The 23972-nt window shown below is 37.6% G+C and overlaps 1 protein-coding gene across 1 annotated transcript; it reads right to left on the bottom strand.

The window, feature by feature from the left end:
- Positions 1-284: 284 nt before the first annotated feature.
- LOC122331255 (mucin-2-like) lies at positions 285-22445 on the bottom strand. Its single transcript, XM_043228802.1, has 49 exons — positions 22362-22445; positions 22204-22275; positions 21371-21647; positions 21152-21266; positions 20786-20876; positions 20524-20657; positions 19354-19573; positions 19101-19226; positions 18823-18940; positions 18547-18685; positions 18266-18379; positions 18106-18172; positions 17862-17999; positions 17535-17699; positions 17333-17427; positions 17130-17256; positions 16478-16739; positions 16321-16373; positions 16129-16229; positions 15679-15830; positions 15120-15258; positions 14824-14928; positions 14461-14640; positions 14046-14291; positions 13797-13953; positions 13546-13674; positions 13225-13372; positions 13077-13120; positions 8952-12999; positions 6731-8910; positions 6471-6628; positions 5973-6147; positions 5520-5761; positions 5226-5412; positions 4922-5117; positions 4666-4841; positions 4463-4532; positions 3991-4091; positions 3803-3834; positions 3545-3722; positions 3375-3463; positions 3190-3300; positions 2798-2896; positions 2569-2688; positions 2317-2415; positions 2121-2240; positions 1645-1684; positions 1446-1563; positions 285-1138 (listed from the first exon to the last, which is right to left on the bottom strand). The coding sequence occupies exons 1-49, from the start codon at positions 22429-22431 to the stop codon at positions 853-855; spliced, it is 12609 nt and encodes a 4202-aa protein (XP_043084737.1). The 5' UTR covers positions 22432-22445; the 3' UTR covers positions 285-852.
- Positions 22446-23972: the final 1527 nt, after the last annotated feature.

The raw sequence follows: 23972 nt of genomic DNA, 5'->3' as shown, positions 1-23972 counted from the left end.
AATAGTTGACCGCTTAATCAAAATTGTTTTTTTGTAATCAACAGAATGCGAAAAAATGCATGAGGAAAACTACCTTTCATTAGGTTGATGACAGTGACTTCTTGTGGTCAGATGTAGGTACTGCAGAGGATGAGGTTACATGCTATTCTACTAAGTTTAAAATGATAAATTAAGGTACCAATAAAAAAGTATATTACGTTAAATATGCACAGCCAAATGGTTGTTCTACAGTTTATGCACCAATGCTTTATGTATGAAAGACAGGAGACTATAATTGATGCGCTTTATATTGCTTTATTGTGATTTTAATTCACTTCATTGAAAGGAAAAATACATCATTATATCATGCATTACTAAAAAGTGTAAAGATTATTGATTAGACCTACCCTAAATCAATCCGTGGTGCAATATTTGCAAGAAAAAAAAAATGAAACGAAAAAGAAACCAAGCCTTAATGCACTACAACAATCAGCTTAAATGATTATTGCCACCTTTGGTTATATATTTTTTATGTTTTGCTTTCTTGGCATGACAGATCAACAGTTTTTTTTTTCAAGTATATGATGAAACCTGATAATTGGTTAATGTTTGTTTACTATAAATGGTGAAATGCCATTTTATGTCATTTCTTTACAGTAAAATACTTTGCAATGTGCAGATTTTGGAAGTGAAAACTATGATCTTATCATTTACAGTGGGAAAACCATACACCAACATTCTTGCCATAACTTGCATCTTGCCTGTTACCTGTATCATTATTGCGGCCTATATTGCACAGGTACAAAATAAATTGTATTTATTAGGAATATTAGCATTATGTCAGTTAATGTAATGTTCAGATTTTAACCATAATTAGTGCCGTCCTTTAAATTGTCCGTAGGGATGGTATTCTTCATGTTTTTCTATGTTTCGTTTGTTTTCTCCTAACCTCTCATTAAAGGTTTGCAGTTGTACAGGGCTCTTTTCCTCAGCGTAATTTTTGCACATGGCAGAAGTGCATATGCAGCTCTCAACATAATTGTAGTTATGAGGGATCATGGTGCCGTTGACGCATTTAAGCATCACCTCTTTTGTGATGAAATTGTTCCCCTGGCAGCAAGAACAGCTTTGCGCCATGTTGTTCTTTTCCATCGAATACCTGCATGGGTTTACAAGAAAACACCAGTCAGAAGGCTGCAGTATAGCTGTATGTGAGATTTTCCTAATAATACACAAAGGTTTGGATGCTTAAGGCACACTTAAAAATGTTCAACCAATACATGATTAAATACCAAACAAAAAGTCATTTTATTAAATCTTTCTGCTACTGGTTTCAAGGTGCATTGTTTTTATGGATTTTTGTTGTCTTTGGATCATTACCGTTACTCTGTATAAGACATTTACAGTTCTTCTGAGAATTAAAAAAAAAAGAAGATGCGTCATAAATAGGTGTGCAACGCTCTCACCTTGATTCATCGTCACAGTGGCCAGTGCAAAATGCTATTTCTACTTCACTGATGGAAGAGCAGTCTTTCACACGCAGAATTTTAAAGTTCTTCCGAAGAATGCAGTTCCTGGTTTCACCTAAGAGGTAACAGAGGCAGGTAAGCCTTAACTTACAATATGCAATATGCTATATATGTCTTTGAGGAGACAATATCTTACATATCTGGCAGCATCCATCTTTGTCAAATTGCACTGTTTCCTGTACACAAACAATAGAAAGGAAACTACTGCTTAGAATATTTTAATATGGTCTTAATTATGAGATAAAAAGTCACAATCATATTTTTTACCTGTGGTAAACAAGATTGCATACAAAACAATTATTACAGCCATTTGAACAAAATGACTTTTGCAAACATATTGCACATTTTCATTGATTTATTCAATTTACATTTTTTATTACCTTAACACTACCGTACACTTCTCAAATCCAACGTTCACATGGTTAACACTGACTTTTTTTGTACAACTTTTTGACAAAATTTCATAGTTATACTGCAGAAGAATGTCAAAGCTGCTTTCAGCCTTTATCCACTTTCATTGCTTGCATCAATATGGAGGTGAGTAAAGTAACAGGCATATAAAATACAAGCAGAGCAAGGATGAAACCTTGATTTACTTATAAATGTACTTACAGGCACACAGTCATCTGGATTAAAGGGTGGGCATTGCTTAAAGCTCTCCATTGTCATGAACATGCCGTTCTTTCTCATACAGGTAGCATTCATACATTTAAAATTGCGTTCCATTCCATCCTAAACAAAAAGAAGACTGAAACATGAAGACTCAAGAACATAGCATGTGATAAACTGAAAAGTTTGAGAAATGTACCTTGAGAATATGTCTGGTTTTGTCTGGTGCATCGTAAATACAGGCCACTTGTCTACATGATCCACAGCACTCTCCTTCTTTTTTTATATATTCAAACCCCTTGAAGTGTGAAAACCAACAAGTTTATATTATAGTTTTAATACTACCGCACACAGTGCTGCATGAACATCTTTAAACAGCTGAAAAATGTAAGCAAGAACCAAAAAACATCCAGAAGTAGCGTTTGATGCGGAGTTGAGAGATTTTACTTACAGGCCCACAGTCAAATGAACTTAAGTAAGAACATTCAGTTTTGGTCTTCTCCGTCACAAACGAGCCATTAAATGCATGACAGGTAACAGTTTCACAATGGTAATTGTCAACTTCTCCATCCTGACAAAAGACAGACAGACTCCATTAGGACTGAAGAATAAAGCAAGATTTCTTGTCTTATGAACTCAAAGACTAAATAAAAGTTAGAATAAGAATGTTTCCGGTGTACCTTGAGGATGTGTCTGGTTTTGTCTGGAGCATCATATACGCAGGCAAATTGTGTACATGTTCCACAGCAATCTTCAACGTTTTTCTGATATTTAAACCCCTTGGAGAGAAAAATAATTGTATATAGTGGTTTTAATGATCCAGTGGCACCTTTTACTGCATTTGAAAATGTTTTAAGTAACACTTTGCTACTAGTGAAGTTAAAAATGTTTTCCTTAAACCCCTTTCTCTCACTCTTTGCTTAAACTTATCTTAATAAACTTAACAAATTTAGCCTGTTTTGAACTTTCATAATAGATGGAAAAATGTGCAAAAAGTTTAAATAAGCAACATCCAAAATACATCCAGAACTAGTGTTTTATATTTATAGTTTAGGTCAAAGATTCTACTTACAGGTGCACAGTCCATTACAGGACATTTTGTTATGCTCTTCTCAATCACATACGAGTCTTTCAGTTGACGGCAGATAACAGTTTCACATTTGTAATTGTATTCCTCTCCACTCTACAGAAAGACAGTCAGACTGCATGAAAATTCAGGAACAGAGCAGACTCTTTGATGAATGTTTTCGAATGTACCTTGACAATATGTCTGGTGTTGTCTGGTGCATTATAAATGCAGGACTCTTGTATACATAATCCACTTTGGCACATGTCAATGGCACAATCTACAAAAGTGAGAGGGGACTTAATAATGGCACTGCAATCTTGAAGGACAACCTATTAAATAAGCAATAAACTAATCTCACGGCAAACTTGTTTCCTGCAGCATGGGTCTGAGGGATCGGTGACGTTGACCAGCACAAAGCCGGGCTTAGTGCAGATCTCAGGATTTACATCAGGACACTTCTTGGGTTTACAGATCACTGATTGGCTTGCCCTATCGCAGACACAGTCCTCACAGTTGTACCTAAAACGCTCATCATACTGTAACAGAAATAAATAAATAACAGGGATGGGATGCTTTTTCAACACGTGGCTATTAAGTTAACAGTTTTAAACTTTACCTCACGTGGTCTACCAGATGGGTCCAAGCATCCTAAAAAAAAAAGAGAGACCAAAATCAAAAACAAAATTGATATGATATGCATGCTGATGTTTTTGATGCAGCTACAGTATAAACACCAAGGTTCCACCTCTAACACACACACACACACACACACACACACACACACACACACTGTAATGGCCTCACCACATTTTGGCACACATAATCCTGACTCTGTGTTGAAGAGTATTGTATTCTCAGGGCAGAAGCAGCCTTCTGTGGGCATTGTTTTGGTGTTCTGTATAGGCCTGGAATTCAAATATTATTTATATTTTATTACACAAAATAAATTTATATATTTATATTTATATCTAAAATTGCTGGTTATTTTAACACTGTAATCCAAAGAGGCTGTCAGTGTTTTTAAGCACTCATCCAAACTTTTGACTCACCTAAACTAAATTGAATGTGTAATGTGCAAAACACTTTGTGCCATGTTCACCAGAAGTAAACAATAAGAAGCTGGAAACAATCTCAGCAGACATTGTAAACAAATTTGGCTTTAAAATGGCTTAACCTTTAAAGTTTGCAATAATTCAATCTCCTATCTATATTCGTTGTTAATCAGCACTTACCACACTGGTCTAATTTATTTGAGAATAAAAGCAAAGAGACATACCCATCTCTACACGTTGGTGGTTCAGATGGACCACAAGGTGAAAATATTTTATCTTCTGGACATTTAATGTCTGAGAAATAAAATGTAAAACTCTATAAAACAAAATGTAAATCTCTATAGCTCCTACACAATATAACTTAATACACAATATAATATATTCATACAGATTAAATTAAATCAGTTTAGTATATCAATAAACTTACTGCAATGTTTAGTGTAGTTCCTCCAGTGTATGCAGACTCCGACCTGGGAGCAAGCCCTTGCATAGCTCTGAAGACTGGCACATGCCATGGTGGGGTTGTTCATATTACAACTATCCAACTGACAAGCTAAAAAGAAGTTTTTAGGTGGCACATGGGAATGGCACGCTTTAAACAGCCTGAGGAAGTTCAGAATGACAAATATTACTTTAGAAGTAATCATGCAAATCTGCAATTATACCTCAATGAATGTACTCACTTGCTCTCGAGAAGATTGCAGTCAGATTGGGCTAGGCATTGTGTGTCTGGCTTCGGTGGGGATATATCTGGAACTGGATGGCAATTTTTGCCATTCATAGCATTGACTTGCCAGTAATCCGCCATCACTTTACAGTCATTAACCAAAATCCCTCCAGGAATCATGCAGTCATCAGCCTGGTTGTTATTGCATGTTCCTTAATAAGAATTATTTGAAATAATTCAGATTCATAATGCACAAAAGCAAACATCTTACTGATAAGAACTGCTTAACCCTTTAAACATTTTTTAATGTGCTGACTTACCACAGTGGCCTTGTGTGTTGTTTCCAAAATGCTGGAATGGCAGATTGATGCTAAAGCCAAGGCCTCTGAATGTTAAATCAACATTCAGCTCTGGAATACTCAGGAACAAGTTGTCTAGTCCTGAGCTTATTACTTTCACACCATTGTGAGCATATGGCAGTGTTAGCTTCACATTGTCCTTCAGAGCCTTATAGTGAAACAGACAGCCACACAGAAAACCAACACATTCACTGTACAGCACAGACCAAACACACACTTAAAGTTTTTTTTTTGCCATCTTACTTTAGGCCTCACCTCTAGATTTGCACCTCCAGCTTGATTCCTAAGTGTGACAACTTGATCATTGTAAGACACAGTAACGGATCTAGGACAAGATGCATGCTCACTAATGTCACAGTCGATATTGTCAATGTAGATCTTCAAATGGTATCGAGGCCTAATTTCCTCCATTAATATATAAGTGCAATTTCCTTGATAACTGTAGAACAGTCCATCGAATGTCATGTAATGTGAGTTACCCCAGCCTTCACAAAAGCCTACAATTAAGAGAGGGTGAAAAAAAAGTTAATGAACCAAACACCCATCTGAGGTTTCACAATCAAACCTTCTAGCACTATCATTTTAGTGGCATAAATTGCATTTTGTACAATCTACATTTACTATAAGGAAGGAGGACATTATTATACATTTCAGTGACTCCTGATGACAACCTCAAAACTAGAACTAGAGAAGAAACAGTTTACTTACAATCACAGGCGTATTGCTGGCAGCACTGGGACTTATCATAGACTACCACTGCCGGCTGATGATTTTCACAGGTAATGTTTTGGAGTAGAGGACATTGCAATGGTACAATCTCAATGACGCTTCCTTTTATGCACTTTGCCATAGAGCAGTCAGATATGCTGAAGGTCTCGTTAGTCTGGAAACATTGCAGAAAGTACTAGAATTAAAGATTCTGATGAAAAGCAAATTGAATTGCATTAATTTGTTGCTACCTTGGGGTATTCATAAACAATGCATTTTTTAAAAATACATCGCATTCAGATAACTTAAAATCAATAATTTGAATCAGCCTAAATACATGAGGATACACCAGCAAAACTACATTTAGGACAGATAGGAATAGTTCTTTAACTGATAATTGCAGGTTGACATTTTTACAGTGTACTATGAAATTACACCATATTTGTATAAGGAAAAACAGAATACATTTATATGTGAAATGCATATATTATATTTTACATTTTTGTTCCATTCTGGACAGTCATATTGTGGAGCAGGTGTAGGTGATATAGGTGATGGACATTGTTGAGTGCTGTTCTGAATTTCACAACTTATGGAGCAGATCATGGTCAGACAAATCCCTGAACCAATGTGCTTGTGATCAAATATCGATTCTCCTATGAAAAAAGGAAAGTAATCAATATATGTCTGCAACAGAACTCTTTGAGACAATTGTATAAAATATCATTGGTTTGACAATTTAGTGTACAGTTACTAACCAGGCTTATATTGTCTTCCTTGAACTAAACAAAAACATAGTGGAGTACTTATAGTAGGTCCAAATGGTGTAGGAAGAGTTGCATATTTCGAAGGGGGAAATGTTTTAGTAGTGGATGAGGTTGTAGATGACAAAGGTGCTGTGCTAGTACTTGTACTAATAAGAGGTGGCATTTCTGTTGACGGTGGTATAGGAGTAGTTGTAGTAGTGAAGGAGATTGTAAAGGTTGAAGGTGTTGCAGTAGCACTTGTACTAGTTACAGGTGGTGTTTCTGTTGACTCAGGTGGCATAGGAGTAGTTGTAGTAGTGGAGGAGGTTGTAAAGGTTGAAGATGTTGAGGTAGTACTTGTACTAATTCCAGGTGGCGTTTCTGTTGACTCAGGTGGCATAGGAGTTGTTGTAGTAGTGGAAGTGCTTGAAAATGTTGAAGGTGTGGTAATACTCGTCCTAGTTTCAGGTGGCATTTCTGTTGAATCAGGTGGCATAGGAATAGTTGTAGTAGTGGAGGAGATTGTAAAGGTCGAAGGTGTTGAGGTAGTACTTGTACTAATTACAGGTGGTGTTTCTGTTGACTCAGGTGGCATAGGAGTAGTTGTAGTAGTGGAGGAGGTTGTAAAGGTTGAAGGTGTTGTGCTAGTACTTGTACTAATTTCAGGTGGCGTTTCTGTTGACTCGGGTGGCATAGGAATAGTTGTAGTAGTGGAAGTGCTTATAAATGTCGTAGGTGTGGTGGTAGTACTTGTACTAGTTACAGGTGGTGTTTCTGTTGACTCAGGTGGCATAGAAGTAGTTGTAGTAGTGGAGGAGGTTGTAAAGGTTAAAGGTGTGCTAGTACTTGTACTAGTTTCAGGTGGTGTTTCTGTTGAGTCTGGTGGCATAGGAGTAGTTGTAGTAGTGGAGGAGGTTGTAAAGGTTGAAGGTGTTGAGCTAGTACTTGTACTAATTTCAGGTGGCGTTTCTGTTGACTCGGGTGGCATAGGAATAGTTGTAGTAGTGGAAGTGCGTATAAATGTCGTAGGTGTGGTGGTAGTACTTGTACTAGTTACAGGTGGTGTTTCTGTTGACTCAGGTGGCATAGAAGTAGTTGTAGTAGTGGAAGTGCTTGAAAATGTTGAAGGTGTGGTAATACTCGTACTAGTTACAGGTGGCGTTTCTGTTGACTCAGGTGGCATAGGAGTAGTTTTAGTAGTGGAGGAGGTAGTAAAGGTTGAAGGTGTTGTCCTAGTACTTGTACTAATTTCAGGTGGCGTTTCTGTTGACTCGGGTGGCATAGGAATAGTTGTAGTAGTGGAAGTGCTTGTAAATGTCGTAGGTGTGGTGGTAGTACTTGTACTAGTTACAGGTGGTGTTTCTGTTGACTCAGGTGGCATAGAAGTAGTTGTAGTAGTGGAGGAGGTTGTAAAGGTTGAAGGTGTTGTGCTAGTACTTGTACTAGTTTCAGGTGGTGTTTCTGTTGAGTCTGGTGGCATAGGAGTAGTTGTAGTAGTGGAGGAGATTGTAAAGGTCGAAGGTGTTGAGGTAGTACTTGTACTAATTACAGGTGGTGTTTCTGTTGACTCAGGTGGCATAGGAGTAGTTGTAGTAGTGGAAGTGCTTGAAAATGTTGAAGGTGTGGTAATACTCGTACTAGTTACAGGTGGCTTTTCTGTTGACTCAGGTGGCATAGGAGTAGTTTTAGTAGTGGAGGAGGTAGTAAAGGTTGAAGGTGTTGTGCTAGTACTTGTACTAATTTCAGGTGGCGTTTCTGTTGACTCGGGTGGCATAGGAATAGTTGTAGTAGTGGAGGAGGTTGTAAAGGTTGAAGGTGTTGTGCTAGTACTTGTACTAGTTTCAGGTGGAGTTTCTGTTGAATCAGGTGGCATAGGAGTAGTTGTAGTAGTGGAGGAGGTTGTAAAGGTTGAAGATGTTGAGGTAGTACTTGTACTAATTCCAGGTGGCGTTTCTGTTGACTCAGGTGGCATAGGAGTTGTTGTAGTAGTGGAAGTGCTTGAAAATGTTGAAGGTGTGGTAATACTCGTCCTAGTTTCAGGTGGCATTTCTGTTGAATCAGGTGGCATAGGAGTAGTTGTAGTAGCGGAGGAGATTGTAAAGGTTGAAGGTGTTGAGGTAGTACTTGTACTAATTACAGGTGGTGTTTCTGTTGACTCAGGTGGCATAGGAGTAGCTGTAGTAGTGGAAGTGCTTGAAAATGTTGAAGGTGTGGTAATACTCGTACTAGTTACAGGTGGCGTTTCTGTTGACTCGGGGTGATAGGAATAGTTGTAGTAGTGGAGGAGATTGTAAAGGTCGAAGGTGTTGAGGTAGTACTTGTACTAATTACAGGTGGTGTTTCTGTTGACTCAGGTGGCATAGGAGTAGTTGTAGTAGTGGAGGAGGTTGTAAAGGTTGAAGGTGTTGTGCTAGTACTTGTACTAATTTCAGGTGGCGTTTCTGTTGACTCGGGTGGCATAGGAATAGTTGTAGTAGTGGAAGTGCTTATAAATGTCGTAGGTGTGGTGGTAGTACTTGTACTAGTTACAGGTGGTGTTTCTGTTGACTCAGGTGGCATAGAAGTAGTTGTAGTAGTGGAAGTGCTTGAAAATGTTGAAGGTGTGGTAATACTCGTACTAGTTACAGGTGGCGTTTCTGTTGACTCAGGTGGCATAGGAGTAGTTTTAGTAGTGGAGGAGGTAGTAAAGGTTGAAGGTGTTGTCCTAGTACTTGTACTAATTTCAGGTGGCGTTTCTGTTGACTCGGGTGGCATAGGAATAGTTGTAGTAGTGGAAGTGCTTATAAATGTCGTAGGTGTGGTGGTAGTACTTGTACTAGTTACAGGTGGTGTTTCTGTTGACTCAGGTGGCATAGGAGTAGTTGTAGTAGTGGAAGTGCTTGAAAATGTTGAAGGTGTGGTAATACTCGTACTAGTTACAGGTGGTGTTTCTGTTGACTCAGGTGGCATAGGAGTAGTTTTAGTAGTGGAGGAGGTAGTAAAGGTTGAAGGTGTTGTGCTAGTACTTGTACTAATTTCAGGTGGCGTTTCTGTTGACTCGGGTGGCATAGGAATAGTTGTAGTAGTGGAAGTGCTTATAAATGTCGTAGGTGTGGTGGTAGTACTTGTACTAGTTACAGGTGGTGTTTCTGTTGACTCAGGTGGCATAGAAGTAGTTGTAGTAGTGGAGGAGGTTGTAAAGGTTGAAGGTGTTGTGCTAGTACTTGTACTAGTATCAGGTGGTGTTTCTGTTGAGTCTGGTGGCATAGGAGTAGTTGTAGTAGTGGAGGAGATTGTAAAGGTCGAAGGTGTTGAGGTAGTACTTGTACTAATTACAGGTGGTGTTTCTGTTGACTCAGGTGACATAGGAGTAGTTGTAGTAGTGGAAGTGCTTGAAAATGTTGAAGGTGTGGTAATACTCGTACTAGTTACAGGTGGCGTTTCTGTTGACTCGGGTGGCATAGGAATAGTTGTAGTAGTGGAGGAGATTGTAAAGGTCGAAGGTGTTGAGGTAGTACTTGTACTAATTACAGGTGGTGTTTCTGTTGACTCAGGTGGCATAGGAGTAGTTGTAGTAGTGGAGGAGGTTGTAAAGGTTGAAGGTGTTGTGCTAGTACTTGTACTAATTTCAGGTGGCGTTTCTGTTGACTCGGGTGGCATAGTAATAGTTGTAGTAGTGGAAGTGCTTATAAATGTCGTAGGTGTGGTGGTAGTACTTGTACTAGTTACAGGTGGTGTTTCTGTTGACTCAGGTGGCATAGAAGTAGTTGTAGTAGTGGAGGAGGTTGTAAAGGTTGAAGGTGTGCTAGTACTTGTACTAGTTTCAGGTGGTGTTTCTGTTAAGTCTGGTGGCATAGGAGTAGTTGTAGTAGTGGAGGAGGTTGTAAAGGTTGAAGGTGTTGTGCTAGTACTTGTACTAATTTCAGGTGGCGTTTCTGTTGACTCGGGTGGCATAGGAATAGTTGTAGTAGTGGAAGTGCTTATAAATGTCGTAGGTGTGGTGGTAGTACTTCTACTAGTTACAGGTGGTGTTTCTGTTGACTCAGGTAGCATAGAAGTAGTTGTAGTAGTGGAAGTGCTTGAAAATGTTGAAGGTGTGGTAATACTCGTACTAGTTACAGGTGGCGTTTCTGTTGACTCAGGTGGCATAGGAGTAGTTTTAGTAGTGGAGGAGGTAGTAAAGGTTGAAGGTGTTGTCCTAGTACTTGTACTAATTTCAGGTGGCGTTTCTGTTGACTCGGGTGGCATAGGAATAGTTGTAGTAGTGGAAGTGCTTGAAAATGTTGAAGGTGTGGTAATACTCGTACTAGTTACAGGTGGTGTTTCTGTTGACTCAGGTGGCATAGGAGTAGTTTTAGTAGTGGAGGAGGTAGTAAAGGTTGAAGGTGTTGTGCTAGTACTTGTACTAATTTCAGGTGGCGTTTCTGTTGACTCGGGTGGCATAGGAATAGTTGTAGTAGTGGAAGTGCTTATAAATGTCGTAGGTGTGGTGGTAGTACTTGTACTAGTTACAGGTGGTGTTTCTGTTGACTCAGGTGGCATAGAAGTAGTTGTAGTAGTGGAGGAGGTTGTAAAGGTTGAAGGTGTTGTGCTAGTACTTGTACTAGTATCAGGTGGTGTTTCTGTTGAGTCTGGTGGCATAGGAGTAGTTGTAGTAGTGGAGGAGATTGTAAAGGTCGAAGGTGTTGAGGTAGTACTTGTACTAATTACAGGTGGTGTTTCTGTTGACTCAGGTGACATAGGAGTAGTTGTAGTAGTGGAAGTGCTTGAAAATGTTGAAGGTGTGGTAATACTCGTACTAGCTACAGGTGGCTTTTCTGTTGACTCAGGTGGCATAGGAGTAGTTTTAGTAGTGGAGGAGGTAGTAAAGGTTGAAGGTGTTGTGCTAGTACTTGTACTAATTTCAGGTGGCGTTTCTGTTGACTCGGGTGGCATAGGAATAGTTGTAGTAGTGGAAGTGCTTATAAATGTCGTAGGTGTGGTGGTAGTACTTGTACTAGTTACAGGTGGTGTTTCTGTTGACTCAGGTGGCATAGGAGTAGTTGTAGTAGTGGAAGTGCTTGAAAATGTTGAAGGTGTTGTGCTAGTACTTGTACTAGTTTCAGGTGGTGTTTCTGTTGAGTCTGGTGGCATAGAAGTAGTTGTAGTAGTGGAGGAGGTTGTAAAGGTTGAAGGTGTTGAGGTAGTACTTGTACTAATTACAGGTGGCGTTTCTGTTGACACAAGTGGCATAGGAGTAGTTGTAGTAGTGGAAGTGCTTGTAAATGTTGAAGGTGTTGAGGTAGTACTTGTACTAATTACAGGTGGTGTTTCTGTTGACTCTGGTGGCATAGGAGTAGTTGTAGTAGTGGATGGGGTTGTAAAGGTTGAAGGTGTGGTAATACTTGTACTAGTTTCACGTGGCGTTTCTGTTGAATCAGGTGGCATAGGAGTAGTTGTAGTAGTGGAGGAGATTGTAAAGGTCGAAGGCGTTGAGGTAGTACTTGTACTAATTCCAGGTGGCGTTTCTGTTGACTCAGGTGGCATAGGACTTGTTGTAGTAGTGGATGAGGTTGTAAATGTTGAAGGTGTTGTGCTAGTACTTGTACTAGTTACAGGTGGTGTTTCTGTTGACTCAGGTGGCATAGGAGTAGTTGTATCAGTGGAGGAGGTTGTAAAGGTTGAAGATGTTGAGGTAGTACTTGTACTAATTCCAGGTGGCGTTTCTGTTGACTCAGGTGGCATAGGAGTTGTTGTAGTAGTGGATGAGGTTGTAAATGTTGAAGGTGTTGTGCTAGTACTTGTACTAGTTACAGGTAGTGTTTCTGTTGACTCAGGTGGCATAGGAGTAGTTGTAGTAGTGGAAGTGCTTGTAAATGTTGAAGGTGTGATAATACTCGTACTAGTTTCAGGTGGCGTTTCTGTTGAATCAGGTGGCATAGGAGTAGTTGTAGTAGTGGAGGAGGTTGTAAAGGTTGAAGATGTTGAGGTAGTACTTGTACTAATTCCAGGTGGCGTTTCTGTTGAATCAGGTGGCATAGGAGTAGTTGTAGTAGTGGATGAGGTTGTAAATGTTGAAGTTGTTGTGCTAGTTCTTGTACTAGTTACAGGTGGTGTTTCTGTTGACACAGGTGGTATAGGAGTAGTAGTGAAGGTGGTTGTAAATATTGAAGGTGTTGTGCTAGTCGTTTTTGTGCAGGGTTTTTGTGATGCGATCACAGTGGCATTTATACAAACGGCATAATAGCACATTTCCATGTTATCCTTAATGTTGTAAATGATGTCGTTGTGGCCATATTGTTTTCCACCATAGTTACAGCACCCTGTAAGATGCAAAACAAGATTTCTTAGATAAGAAAAAAAATAGTAACTAATTGTCTGTGTTTAATTTTTCACTCACCAGGATTTTGAGAACACTTTATATTACCATGTTCTTTACAGATACTGTAAAAAAAAATGTCACATATTAGGTAATTTAAACATGTAATGGGTGGAGAAACCACCCACAGATATTTGTACTTTGTTAGGGTCTACATCATGGTCCATACCACTCATGACAGGACTTATCAGTTGGTACATTCTCTCCAGGCTTGTACTCAGTTCCATTGACATAGCATGTGGCAATACATTCCTTCACACAGACCTGATTTTGCTCATCAAAAATAGGTTTGTCGTTTGGACATTCTGGATAACATCCTGCATAAAAAACAAACAAAACAAAAACAAATTGTAGGTTTATTAACATTTCTATGTGGTCCATTAACTATGTCCCTAAATTAAGCAATCATTAAATGTTTAGCACTACGTAAAAAAAAAAGTCCAAGAAGCATCCATTGTGTATTATGTATACTCAGTCTTTGAGAACTCACCTTCCAGGCTAGGTAAAGTGTTATTGCAGATCCCAAGAGGATTCCGACAAGTTTTGTAGCAAGGTACACCACAAGGATTATAATGCCATGTGCATATTTCTGGTTTATTGTAGTAGTCACAGTACACAGCTGATACACATACACATACACATACACACAGAGTAAATTAAATACAGTTCAGTAGTAGTGAAAATGCAATTCTGAATCTACACGAAAATTTACATTTGTATATTAAAGGTAAAGATTCTTACGGCAGATTTCAGGGGTTCTCCAGTTCACACAAACACCTGCCTTAATGCAGGCTTGAGCATAAGCTGCAACAGCTGTACAGAAGCACTCACAATCTCCACCTGTGTCACATGCACATGAGTCCTTTACACAGTTCTCATAATATGGGCTTGGATCCACCTGTGGGAATAAACATTTCCATTCTGTACACTGAATTACTGTACCACATTATTGTGAAATTCATTTATTGATTTAAAATGCTTTCAAACTACCTTGTTATGGCAATGTTTGAATGCACCTTCACGGTCCTTTACAATGCTACATTGTAATTTTGCCCATGGCTCTCGTTCAAGGTTTTTTAAGCATGGGTCAAAGTCTGGTGCAGGATCAGGGCAGGCACCTAACACTTTCCAGCTATCGACAAACTCCATTATGTCTGTGGTTTGCAAACTGCCTTGAGTAGTGAAGTCGTCTTTTCCATTCCCATTGAAATTTCCACACAGTCCACAAACGCCTCTCTGTGAAAACATAAAGATAACATAACAATAGAAAAGAGTTATTTTAAATTGTAATGCTATTTCACAATGTATTAACAATGTAAATGTTAATATTTTCAAACTTTCGATAAATACTATATTTAAGCAGTATGCAGTAGTGGAATAAATTCTAGATTATACTTTAACTCACCATGTGTTGAGGTTGCAAAATGATCCGAACAGTTGTTTTGCGGTCCCACAAAATTGTCAGTCCGATGTCAGCATCAATGACAAGGTACATCCCAATGTTTGCCATATTGTAATTGATCTGTGGACCACTTTCAGTGTCGACGGCTGTTACAGTCCCACCGTAAAGCTGTAGTTTAGTTCTCTGTAAGAGTTTAAATTAGAAAAAAAAAAAAAAAAATTATATATATATATATATATATATATATATATATATATATATATATATATATATATATATATATATATATAAACTATTCTATTGAACTTCATTTTCTATTGAACATTCTATTCTATTGAACATTTTCATATAGAAAACTAATATTACCCCCAAAAGTATGACAACAGCCTTTGAGCATGTTGTCCCTGTTGTTCCACAAGGAATATTCTCAGTGATTACATGAAAAAATCCTGTTTTATTTCCACATTTGTCCTTTAAAACAAGAGAACATTGCATTACAACAATGCAAAAATACACATTATGCCACCCCTTGTGCTTCCTCCTGAAAAAAAGTGGTTTATTTGTAATAAAAGAGATATTATACTAAATTCTGTAGTGTCATGATAGCATGTTGTATGTCCCATACAGGCACAATAAAAATAAAAGTACTTGTCTGGTGGTACCTGAGCAGCTATATAACTGCACTCTCCCCTGAAGCCAAATCTCTGCTGGTCAAAAGTTTTATAATGTCCACTTCCATATATTGTGCAGACGCCTGGACAGATATTATTTGTGCATGTCCATGTTCCGTGCTGACAAGTGCTGCAACAAAGTAATATGGAAAGTGGACTTAAATCTAGTGAATCCACAGTATTATATGTTTTAAAAACCCATCTAGGTTTTCAGAATACATGCATGGATAGATGTCTTTATCCAAACTAAGCTACATTTAATTGAAGGCACACATTTAATCATATTTTTTATGATACATTCCACGGTAATTAAATCTATAACCTGCATCTACTAGCTAAGTAATAGGAATGTGTAGACACCAGGAGGGGAGTGCATGTGGCCCCAATAATAATCATAATAATAATAATAAAAGTGGTGATAATAGACTATTTTAGTGAAACTATACAGGTCTAGTTTCTGTGTTGGCCTAATATTATGGTTTCGTATTCCATGTAACTTTACAAGTGCTAATTAGCCATGGAAAAACTGGCTAATTAGTTGTTTACACACCACTTATTGCAGTCTACGGTTATCTCAGTCCCTGGTGCATAGAACTGTCCATTGTGAGGACATGGACAGTCATGAGGTCTAACACAGTTTCCTCTGCCATCATCAAGTAGACCTGCAGGACACTGGCAGCCAGACTCACAATCCTGCGAGAACTGTGGTGTGAGTGGAATAGGAAGATAAAAGACAAAAGAGTAAAAGAAAGAGAAAGAGAAAAAAAGTTACTGACTGATGTAGGAGAGTTGATGTTTGAAAAACATTTTATAATAGTATACAGAAAAGGTTAACTGAAAATGAGAATACTGAATACTGAAGTGTTTTACTAACTATCAGTTAGCACTGGAAAATACTTTTAAACTATTTTTTCAATCACTGCCAGGTGAAAAGCAGTTTTACCCTTGGAAAAGACATTAGCAGGATAAAGAGAAAATACAGTTTGACAGCTGGGCTTACACAATCAGTTTCCTTTTGCATACACGTCTGTGCACACATTAATCCATGTTCATTGGGACGTGCTGTACTGCAGTTGAAGAACATCTTCGGAGGAGTACACTCTGCAAAAGATACCAGACGGTGAAAAAAAGAGTCACAGGAAAGAGTTTTATATTGGTAACCATGTTTGGAGACGTAAGAGTTCTTTCTTACCCACAACTGGAGGTTTCCAAGACAAACAGCGGAATGTTCCGTTCACACAAACACTGCAGAGAAAGTGTTAGATTGTAAGATCACAGTTTGGAAAGTGTCTATTTCAATCATTTCGAATCTTTACAACTACTGCATAAAACTAATATAATCCACTCACCAGTGTTCACCAGTGTTCTTAATATTGACAGATGAGCCAGGTTGGACTGTCCCTCCATTGTGGTAACATGGGCATTTTTCCATAGGCACACACAGTCCATTCTCATCCTGGTAGAGTCCCTCTGGACATGTGCATCCATCAACAGGCACAAAGTTAAGACTGCAGCTTTGACGCTCCGAGGCGAGAGACAGACAGGTACGCTGACAGCTCTGCAGCTCATAGGAGTAGTTCTGCGAGGCCGGGCAATTCTCTGTATACTTCTCTGAGGGAAATCAGTTTGAAAAAGCATTGTGCATTGAGTAAAATAACTAACCTCACTGATTTATATTTATACATGCATTGTCCTTTTTTCTGATTTCACTTCAAGGCATTGGACCTCTTTTTGGGATAGCGATTCTTATAGATGCTGTTGTTCAACTGAAGTGGTTACAAGTCACCTTGAACCACAATAGGATGTATTAGGAGTATTTACCTCAGTCTCACTTCCCAAATTAATTTTTAAATATAGGCTAATTGTTTAGTTTCCTGTGTTTTAATAGGAGGGAAACTGGGTTTAGACAAGGGAAGTTTAGCCCTAGTTATATCAAAACCCAAAAAGCTTAGATCATGCACATATTTGTCTAACAAACAAATCTACTTTCTGTCATCTTACCACATACGATTTCTCTCCAGCCTTGGAGGATTATTCCTTTAGCTGCACAGGCCCGGGCATACGAGGAGAAGACGGCACACAGACAGTCCTCGCTCTTCTCACAGGTACAGCTGGAGTATTTGCATCTCTGAAAGCACATAGACACATTGTAACTGCATGCTGTGGAAAGCAGGGAAATTCAATAAAATTTGGAAAATTAATACTTTGTAGTAGCTGTCTGGATTGACCCTGGCATGACATTGGGCAAAAAGACTCTTCTTTTTCTTCATCTGGGAACACCAGTGCTCAGCGAAGTTCTCTAAAGGCGTCATAACTTACTTTAGGTGTTATAAATACACATACATGCTAAATCCTCCTATACAAGTATAACACAAAGAAAATGGTATGCCATCTGGAGTCTCTCACTGCTGTCACTGCTGTAGGAACAGGGGTCGTCCAGTCTCTCAGTGCGGTCGGGGCAGTTGGACTGGGCCTTCCAGGCATTTGCAAAGGAAACCGCTGTACCCTCCACCAGTCCCTGAGGGGTCTTCAGATCATCTGACAGCACTTTGTTAAAATTTCCACAAAGACCTGCACAAACCAATGACATATTACATTTAAAATATTATTACACTTTAAATAAAAAGACCCCCAACATTCAAGGCTATGCACGAAAAGCACATCACTGGCACAAAATGTTGTATTTACTACTTTCTAAATTCTAGATTCATGTTGTTTTTTGAAATGTCTCACCACAAGTTTTGTCCTGGAAGCTCTGGCCCACTGTGATGTAGACCTGCATAAGAGGCACCAGCTGTACCTGCACCTGCAGACCAAAGGTGGTCTGAACCATGATGTAAAACGATGACGGCATGAACACCGTGAAGTCAGCTGAGAGAAATAGAGTCAAAGAATTTTAAAAATGCTTTACAAAAACAAATACGTTTCAACACACACACATTTTAAAACATACAAATACTGAGTTCCTCTTTCTTACCTGTCATGTAAGGAAGTGGAACTATCGCATTGTGTTGAACTGTGCCGTCAGCTTTAATCACTAGACGCTAATGAAGAAATATATAGTGTCACAATGTTACTTCCACTGCAAGCAAAAAAAAAGCCAAATAAGATTTTTGTGTGTGAAGGAATGTACTCACATGGTTTTTGTCATTGTTAAACATCACTTCTATAGATTTCAAGCAGGTGTCAGTATTAAGGTTAGCACATGGAACAATCTGACCCAGTATGATGAACTTTGACTCCGCAAAGTCCTACAAACACATGGAGTTTACAGAGCATAGAATTTATTATTTTGTATAATTCTGGTAATGTTCATTGAAATGTCATGACATGAATGAACACAAACAATTAAATTTTTTTTAAATGTAAATGCCTTAACAATTAAACAAGGTGTAATTAGTAACTAAAGCAAACTTACTTGAGAGAGCACATAGTTGCAGTCTCCATGGAAAGTGAATTCTTTCCCATCAAAGGTGGTGAAGTGAGATCCTTCCTCTACTGAACACAGGCCAGGGCCAGGAATACTTGTACAGATCCAGGTTCCCTCCTTACATATACTGAGTTATACGAAATACAACACACACTGTAAACAACAAGCTGTATATAAATGACATAGTAATGTAACAATGTGGAGTACAGCATGTTTTAGTTAAAGACATGTAAAGGGAGAACCGAGTGAAATGTGTTTTATTACCATTCCCCGTTATGTTTTTGGAGAACCTCTCCTGAACTATAGATGATATTGTCGTGCTTACACTGACACTCTTCCACCATGACACAGCCCATGTTTGAGATTTCATCAAATACAGTCCCTATAACAGTTTTAATGCAGTACATGTCATTTTATGAAATGTGTCTCAGTGACTGCACTATAAATTCAACATTTATTCTATTTGTGGTTCTTGAACAAATTACTCAAAATATATACGATGGCAATAAGATTTATTTAAATATCATTAATAAGGGAATGACCTGGTGGGCAGAAGCAGCCGTCCATGTTATGTTCCTCACACAGTGCGTTTGTGTCTTTGTGTGAGCATGTGTCCATGCAGGGGGAGCCGCTTTCAGAATGTACCATATTGTAGGGGCACTTGACGGCTGCATTGGAATAAAATACATACGGTCTTTACAGTGACTATTAATGAATGATTCAAAAGAACAAGAAGTTAAAGCTCAAGAGAGAAGAATCGTTTGACATCCACCAGAGCTCAGTGGTAGTTATTACCGCAGAAGTCAGCTTTTCTCCAGGTCGGTGGAGTTCCTCCAGCATGCGAACACTGACGTGAATATTCAGACAAAGTCGCACATAGCGTGGAGTTGTCAGTGTCTTCAGGCTGATTCGAGTACATATCATTCATACAGGCCTTGATGTACGGCTCAGGGTTCAAAATCTCGATACAGGAGGACCAGTCTTCATAAATTATAACGTCTTCATAATCTGCCCACTGTAGTAACAAAGGTAGTGTTTTTTTAACCCTTATTCTTAAAGGTCCACCAACCCATATATGTATATATACGTTTTTTGGGTAACACTTTATAATAACATTCAATTGCAAGGCATTCATTATTAATTAGAAAAAAATGATACATCTTTTCAAGGTAAGTGGTTGCAAAGAATGTTTTTTGTATACATTTAAAAAAAAAATGTAGATTTAAATGTAGAGAAAATATATATTCTTTCTATAGTTAAGTTACTAGGTAATATATTATTAATCACTTATAAATCACTGAAATGTAAACATTGTACTGTTATCTGCTGACACACGAATAAATCATTTACATCACTTCCTGCATCCCCTTTTATAAAGCGTAAACTGCTCATCAGCTGTAAATGTTTTACAAACCTGCAAGGCAGGTTATGAAAGATCTACCAATGATGAGTAAAACTTTTACAGCTGATGAATAGATTACACTTTAGAAAAGGGGATGCAGAAAGTGATTTATTAACGTGTTTACACAGCAGGTTTTGAATACTTTGTAGTGTGTACTACACACAGATGTATTTTTAGACATATATATTCTCTGACACTGATGGAGTATTTTTAACGCTATGAGAATGTTGACATTTCAATGATTTGAAGTGATTATTAGTAATAATCATTTAATTAGTAACATATTAACCATTTATTTATTAACCATTTATCAAGGATATGTTTGATTATTTCATCATATGCTATTTTTTATGCAAGATTTGTACATTGTTAGCGTAGTACTTAATCATTTGTGAACATATAGTCATGTTTTGTAAATCATCATCTAATCACTTTTATTTACAGCTCCATCTACAAAATATATCACTTTTAACAATCATCTATGTTAATGATGATTAGCTCATCATTAACATATCACTTATGAATGCCTTACAACTGGAGTGTTATCTCTTTTTGCAACTTACATTTATTGTTGACAGGTCTAATAAATTCTGCTCATCGTCTTCTTCAGAGGGGTTTTTGCAGTCCACAACTGGGTTGAGAACTTTGTGCTTGTTCCCAAACTCAATGTAGCCTAAATGTCGTTTATATCCAAATTCTTTATTGAGCAAGATAAAACAAAGATTAAACAAAGACCTTCTTGAAGATCTATGAAATTAGCAATGCACAACAAGTATCTGTAATTACAAAACTATGATAAAATGAGGCAGAACTCAGTCAATATACCTGATTGAATAAACTCATTATAAACCGGAGCCCCATTGAAATCGCCGCACAATCCACAGGTTTGGTTTAAATATTTGGAGTCCAACTCCACCTACAACAGCACCACAAGGAAAGACAGCTTTTTTACCAATCCTAGCATCATGGCATTAATGGTTAGTCTTAATATTATTCTTTATCAAAGGAAGTCCATTTCAAGGTAGTTCAAATAATTGTTTTAGTTTTGCTTTCAGTTAGATATGAATTATACCTACAGTTCGTTTGACTAATTTACACAAACTTCTGTATTGATAAATGCCTGGTTAACGTTATTAACTCGACTGATTTGACAAACTGATTTATATTCTAAAAAGGACAAAAATGACTCACCATGACTGCATCGTCTTTGTTCCACATGACTGTGATGCCCATTTTTGAACGCAGTCTCATGTAAATCGTGTTCTCTTCCACAAGGATTCCCGCGACAAGCACGGGCAGCGATTTACTAAATAAAAGAAAAGATTCAAATTAAAACTGAATGACATTTTTATGTATTTTGTGTTTGCTGCAGGAGGAAGCAATCAGCACTCCAGTTCCCAAAAATCTTACTTTTTTCCATTGACTATAACCTGGTTTGCGGTGATTTCAACGGTAATGTCATTGACGGTAACTAGGACTCTGGTGATCTTTGGGCTACTGGTGTTTTCTGTTCTCTTCACGTAAACTGAGAACTGACGAATGAGGCTTTGGCAGTCGGACACCAGGTTATACTCGCATGTGCCTGGGAACTGGTAAAAGACTCCATCAAACGTCTTGAAATGGAAGTTTCCCCACATGCTACAGATGTTGCTGACGTGGTTACTGGCACGAACTGAAAAAGAATAGCCTAAAAGAGAATGATTTATTCCTGCGTTAACATAAAGAATGTCATGCATTAAGCATTGTAGCTTAAACTTATTATCCTTTGAGACGATCGATGAAATTTATAGATATATAATATCCACTTATGAAAAGAAAAGCTCTTTATTATTTGGTTTGTTGTTGTTTTTATGTTGTTTATTAATTAGTTTGAGCTGTGCATAACTTTATGTGACATATCTAAATCAAAATGATCTTGCTTAATGCACAAGGACGAAAACTTGCAACTTTTACTATCTCAGAATTTGGACTTCTAGAATAAAAAGAACATGTAAATGTGGAATACTCAGAATAAAATCAAGAAGCGAGAGTTATAAACTGACTTTTGTCTGATTATGTTGCACAGTTTTTCAAAATTGTGAAGAAAAAAGTCAGAATTTCAATTATAAACAATTTTCATTCTTTTATCCCGAAGCGAAAATAAGCTTCTATTAGAAGAGATACAAGTGTATACTTGGAATCTGTGAATCATTTTAAACTTCTTGTTTTATGAATCAGCGCGAGTGATACATCTCATAATCCACCTGATGTTGCTGTTGTTGGCCACATTGTCAAGTCTGTAGAATCTCCCATTACTCCGAAATCTTCCATAAAGCCTTTGAACAAAAAAGAAAGAAACATTCAATCATATTGTGTACCTAATATTGTTAGCATTTCTTGCAGTAACTCTTTTTTTTCTTACCTGCCTGTATCCTCGCCATTAGGACAACCCATCTCAGCATCCACATCTGGGACATCTTCACAGTCCCCATGGAGAAAACATCCATTCTCAAGGTCTAATGCGAACTCTCTCACAAAACTTGTCTTTTTATAGTAAATTCTAGTTTTCTTTGGAAGGATATTATTTGTCATAAGAAGGAGGATCCCAGCATATATTGTAAATTACCATAGAATTGTAAATAATAGTTGATTAAGACTAAACAAGGTTTATGCAAACCTCGCAGGTAAGAATACTTTGTCACGGACAAAACTGCATTTAAACTGACAAAACTCAAACTAAACAAGGATGTGATCTTTGAAAGTGGGGAGGCAACTTTTTTCTAGAGAAATCGTCCGGTTTAATAAAAAGTTAAACTGTGCTACTAAGTTCTTGTTCAGGATAAATATATTTGCATTTATTGTACATCTAGAGGTTTGTGCTTGCATTAATGTACAAGATGTTATTTTGTCTATTTTTGCTCCAATTGCATGTCTCTGAGCTAATAACTCACTCTTAAAATGCCAAATGGACAACGGAATTAACAGAAATTTACACAAACAAAACTTTGACAACAAATAAATAATTTCAGCATGTATCTTTGTACATGTAAAATAAAAAATAAATAAATAAATAACTTGCAATAAGAGAGAGAGAGAGAGAGAGAGAGAGAGAGAGAATTTCTCTTCAGTAAAAGGTTTATCTAAATTCTTACATAAAATTGCTTTACAGTTAATGTAGTGGAGATAATCTTTTAAGTCTAGCAAGTTGGAGTTTTAGAAGGCAAAATGTAAAAACTTTATTGGAAGAAACAACAAAACCAAGCTGACCATCTGAATTGGTCTCTGTCCAGACAACCATCTTTGTACAGTTTTGTTAGCAGTCACTCTCCGGTGAGCATATAGACCATTTTTTGTTATTCCTGGTACTTTTAACAAATATTATTGGTTTCCATGCCTTCATTTTAATTGGGAATTTCCACCTGTTAGTCTGTTTATTCTTTCATATACCCTTAGGTTACTAACAGTCCCAAAGGCCTACACATTAAGGATTTTTTAATGAGTTGTCATGACTTTAAAGAGCCTTGCATTCCAAATACATATTATTCATTTCTTCACCATCTCCTTCTGTGCTTCCCTTTGTACTTTTCATGCAAGGTATCAGTCTTATAGGCCACAGGCAGAATAGCTACACAAGCATGCAAAATAACTTTGGTAACTATGCTTGTTGATCCTCACCTTGTTTGAGATGTTGTGGTATAAATAAATAAATAAATAAATAAATAAATATATAAAGTCCATTGCAACTGCTGAATTGAATATATCTCCCTTCCATTATGACTTTATAAAAATGCTGTTTGGTTTGTTACTTAAAAAAACAAGATCAAATGCATAAACCACATTGTAATTCCATTACTTGTTAGACCTGTTAGACTTCCAGTGAAAGTCACTATTTAAATATTAATATTCCTGAAGAATACACTGTAAGGTGACTGGAACAACCAGATTTTATGAACTGCTTATTTATGCAATGTAAAATCCACATCCTGTTTCATGTCTAATGTTTCTTGTTTCTGTTGCATTACAGGCAGAAAAC

This window comes from Puntigrus tetrazona, chromosome 25 (genome assembly GCF_018831695.1).
Source record: "Puntigrus tetrazona isolate hp1 chromosome 25, ASM1883169v1, whole genome shotgun sequence".
NCBI classification, from domain to species: Eukaryota; Metazoa; Chordata; class Actinopteri; order Cypriniformes; family Cyprinidae; genus Puntigrus; species Puntigrus tetrazona.
The sequence above is the reverse complement of the archived record's forward strand: the minus strand, read 5'-3'. Positions and strand labels throughout refer to the sequence as shown.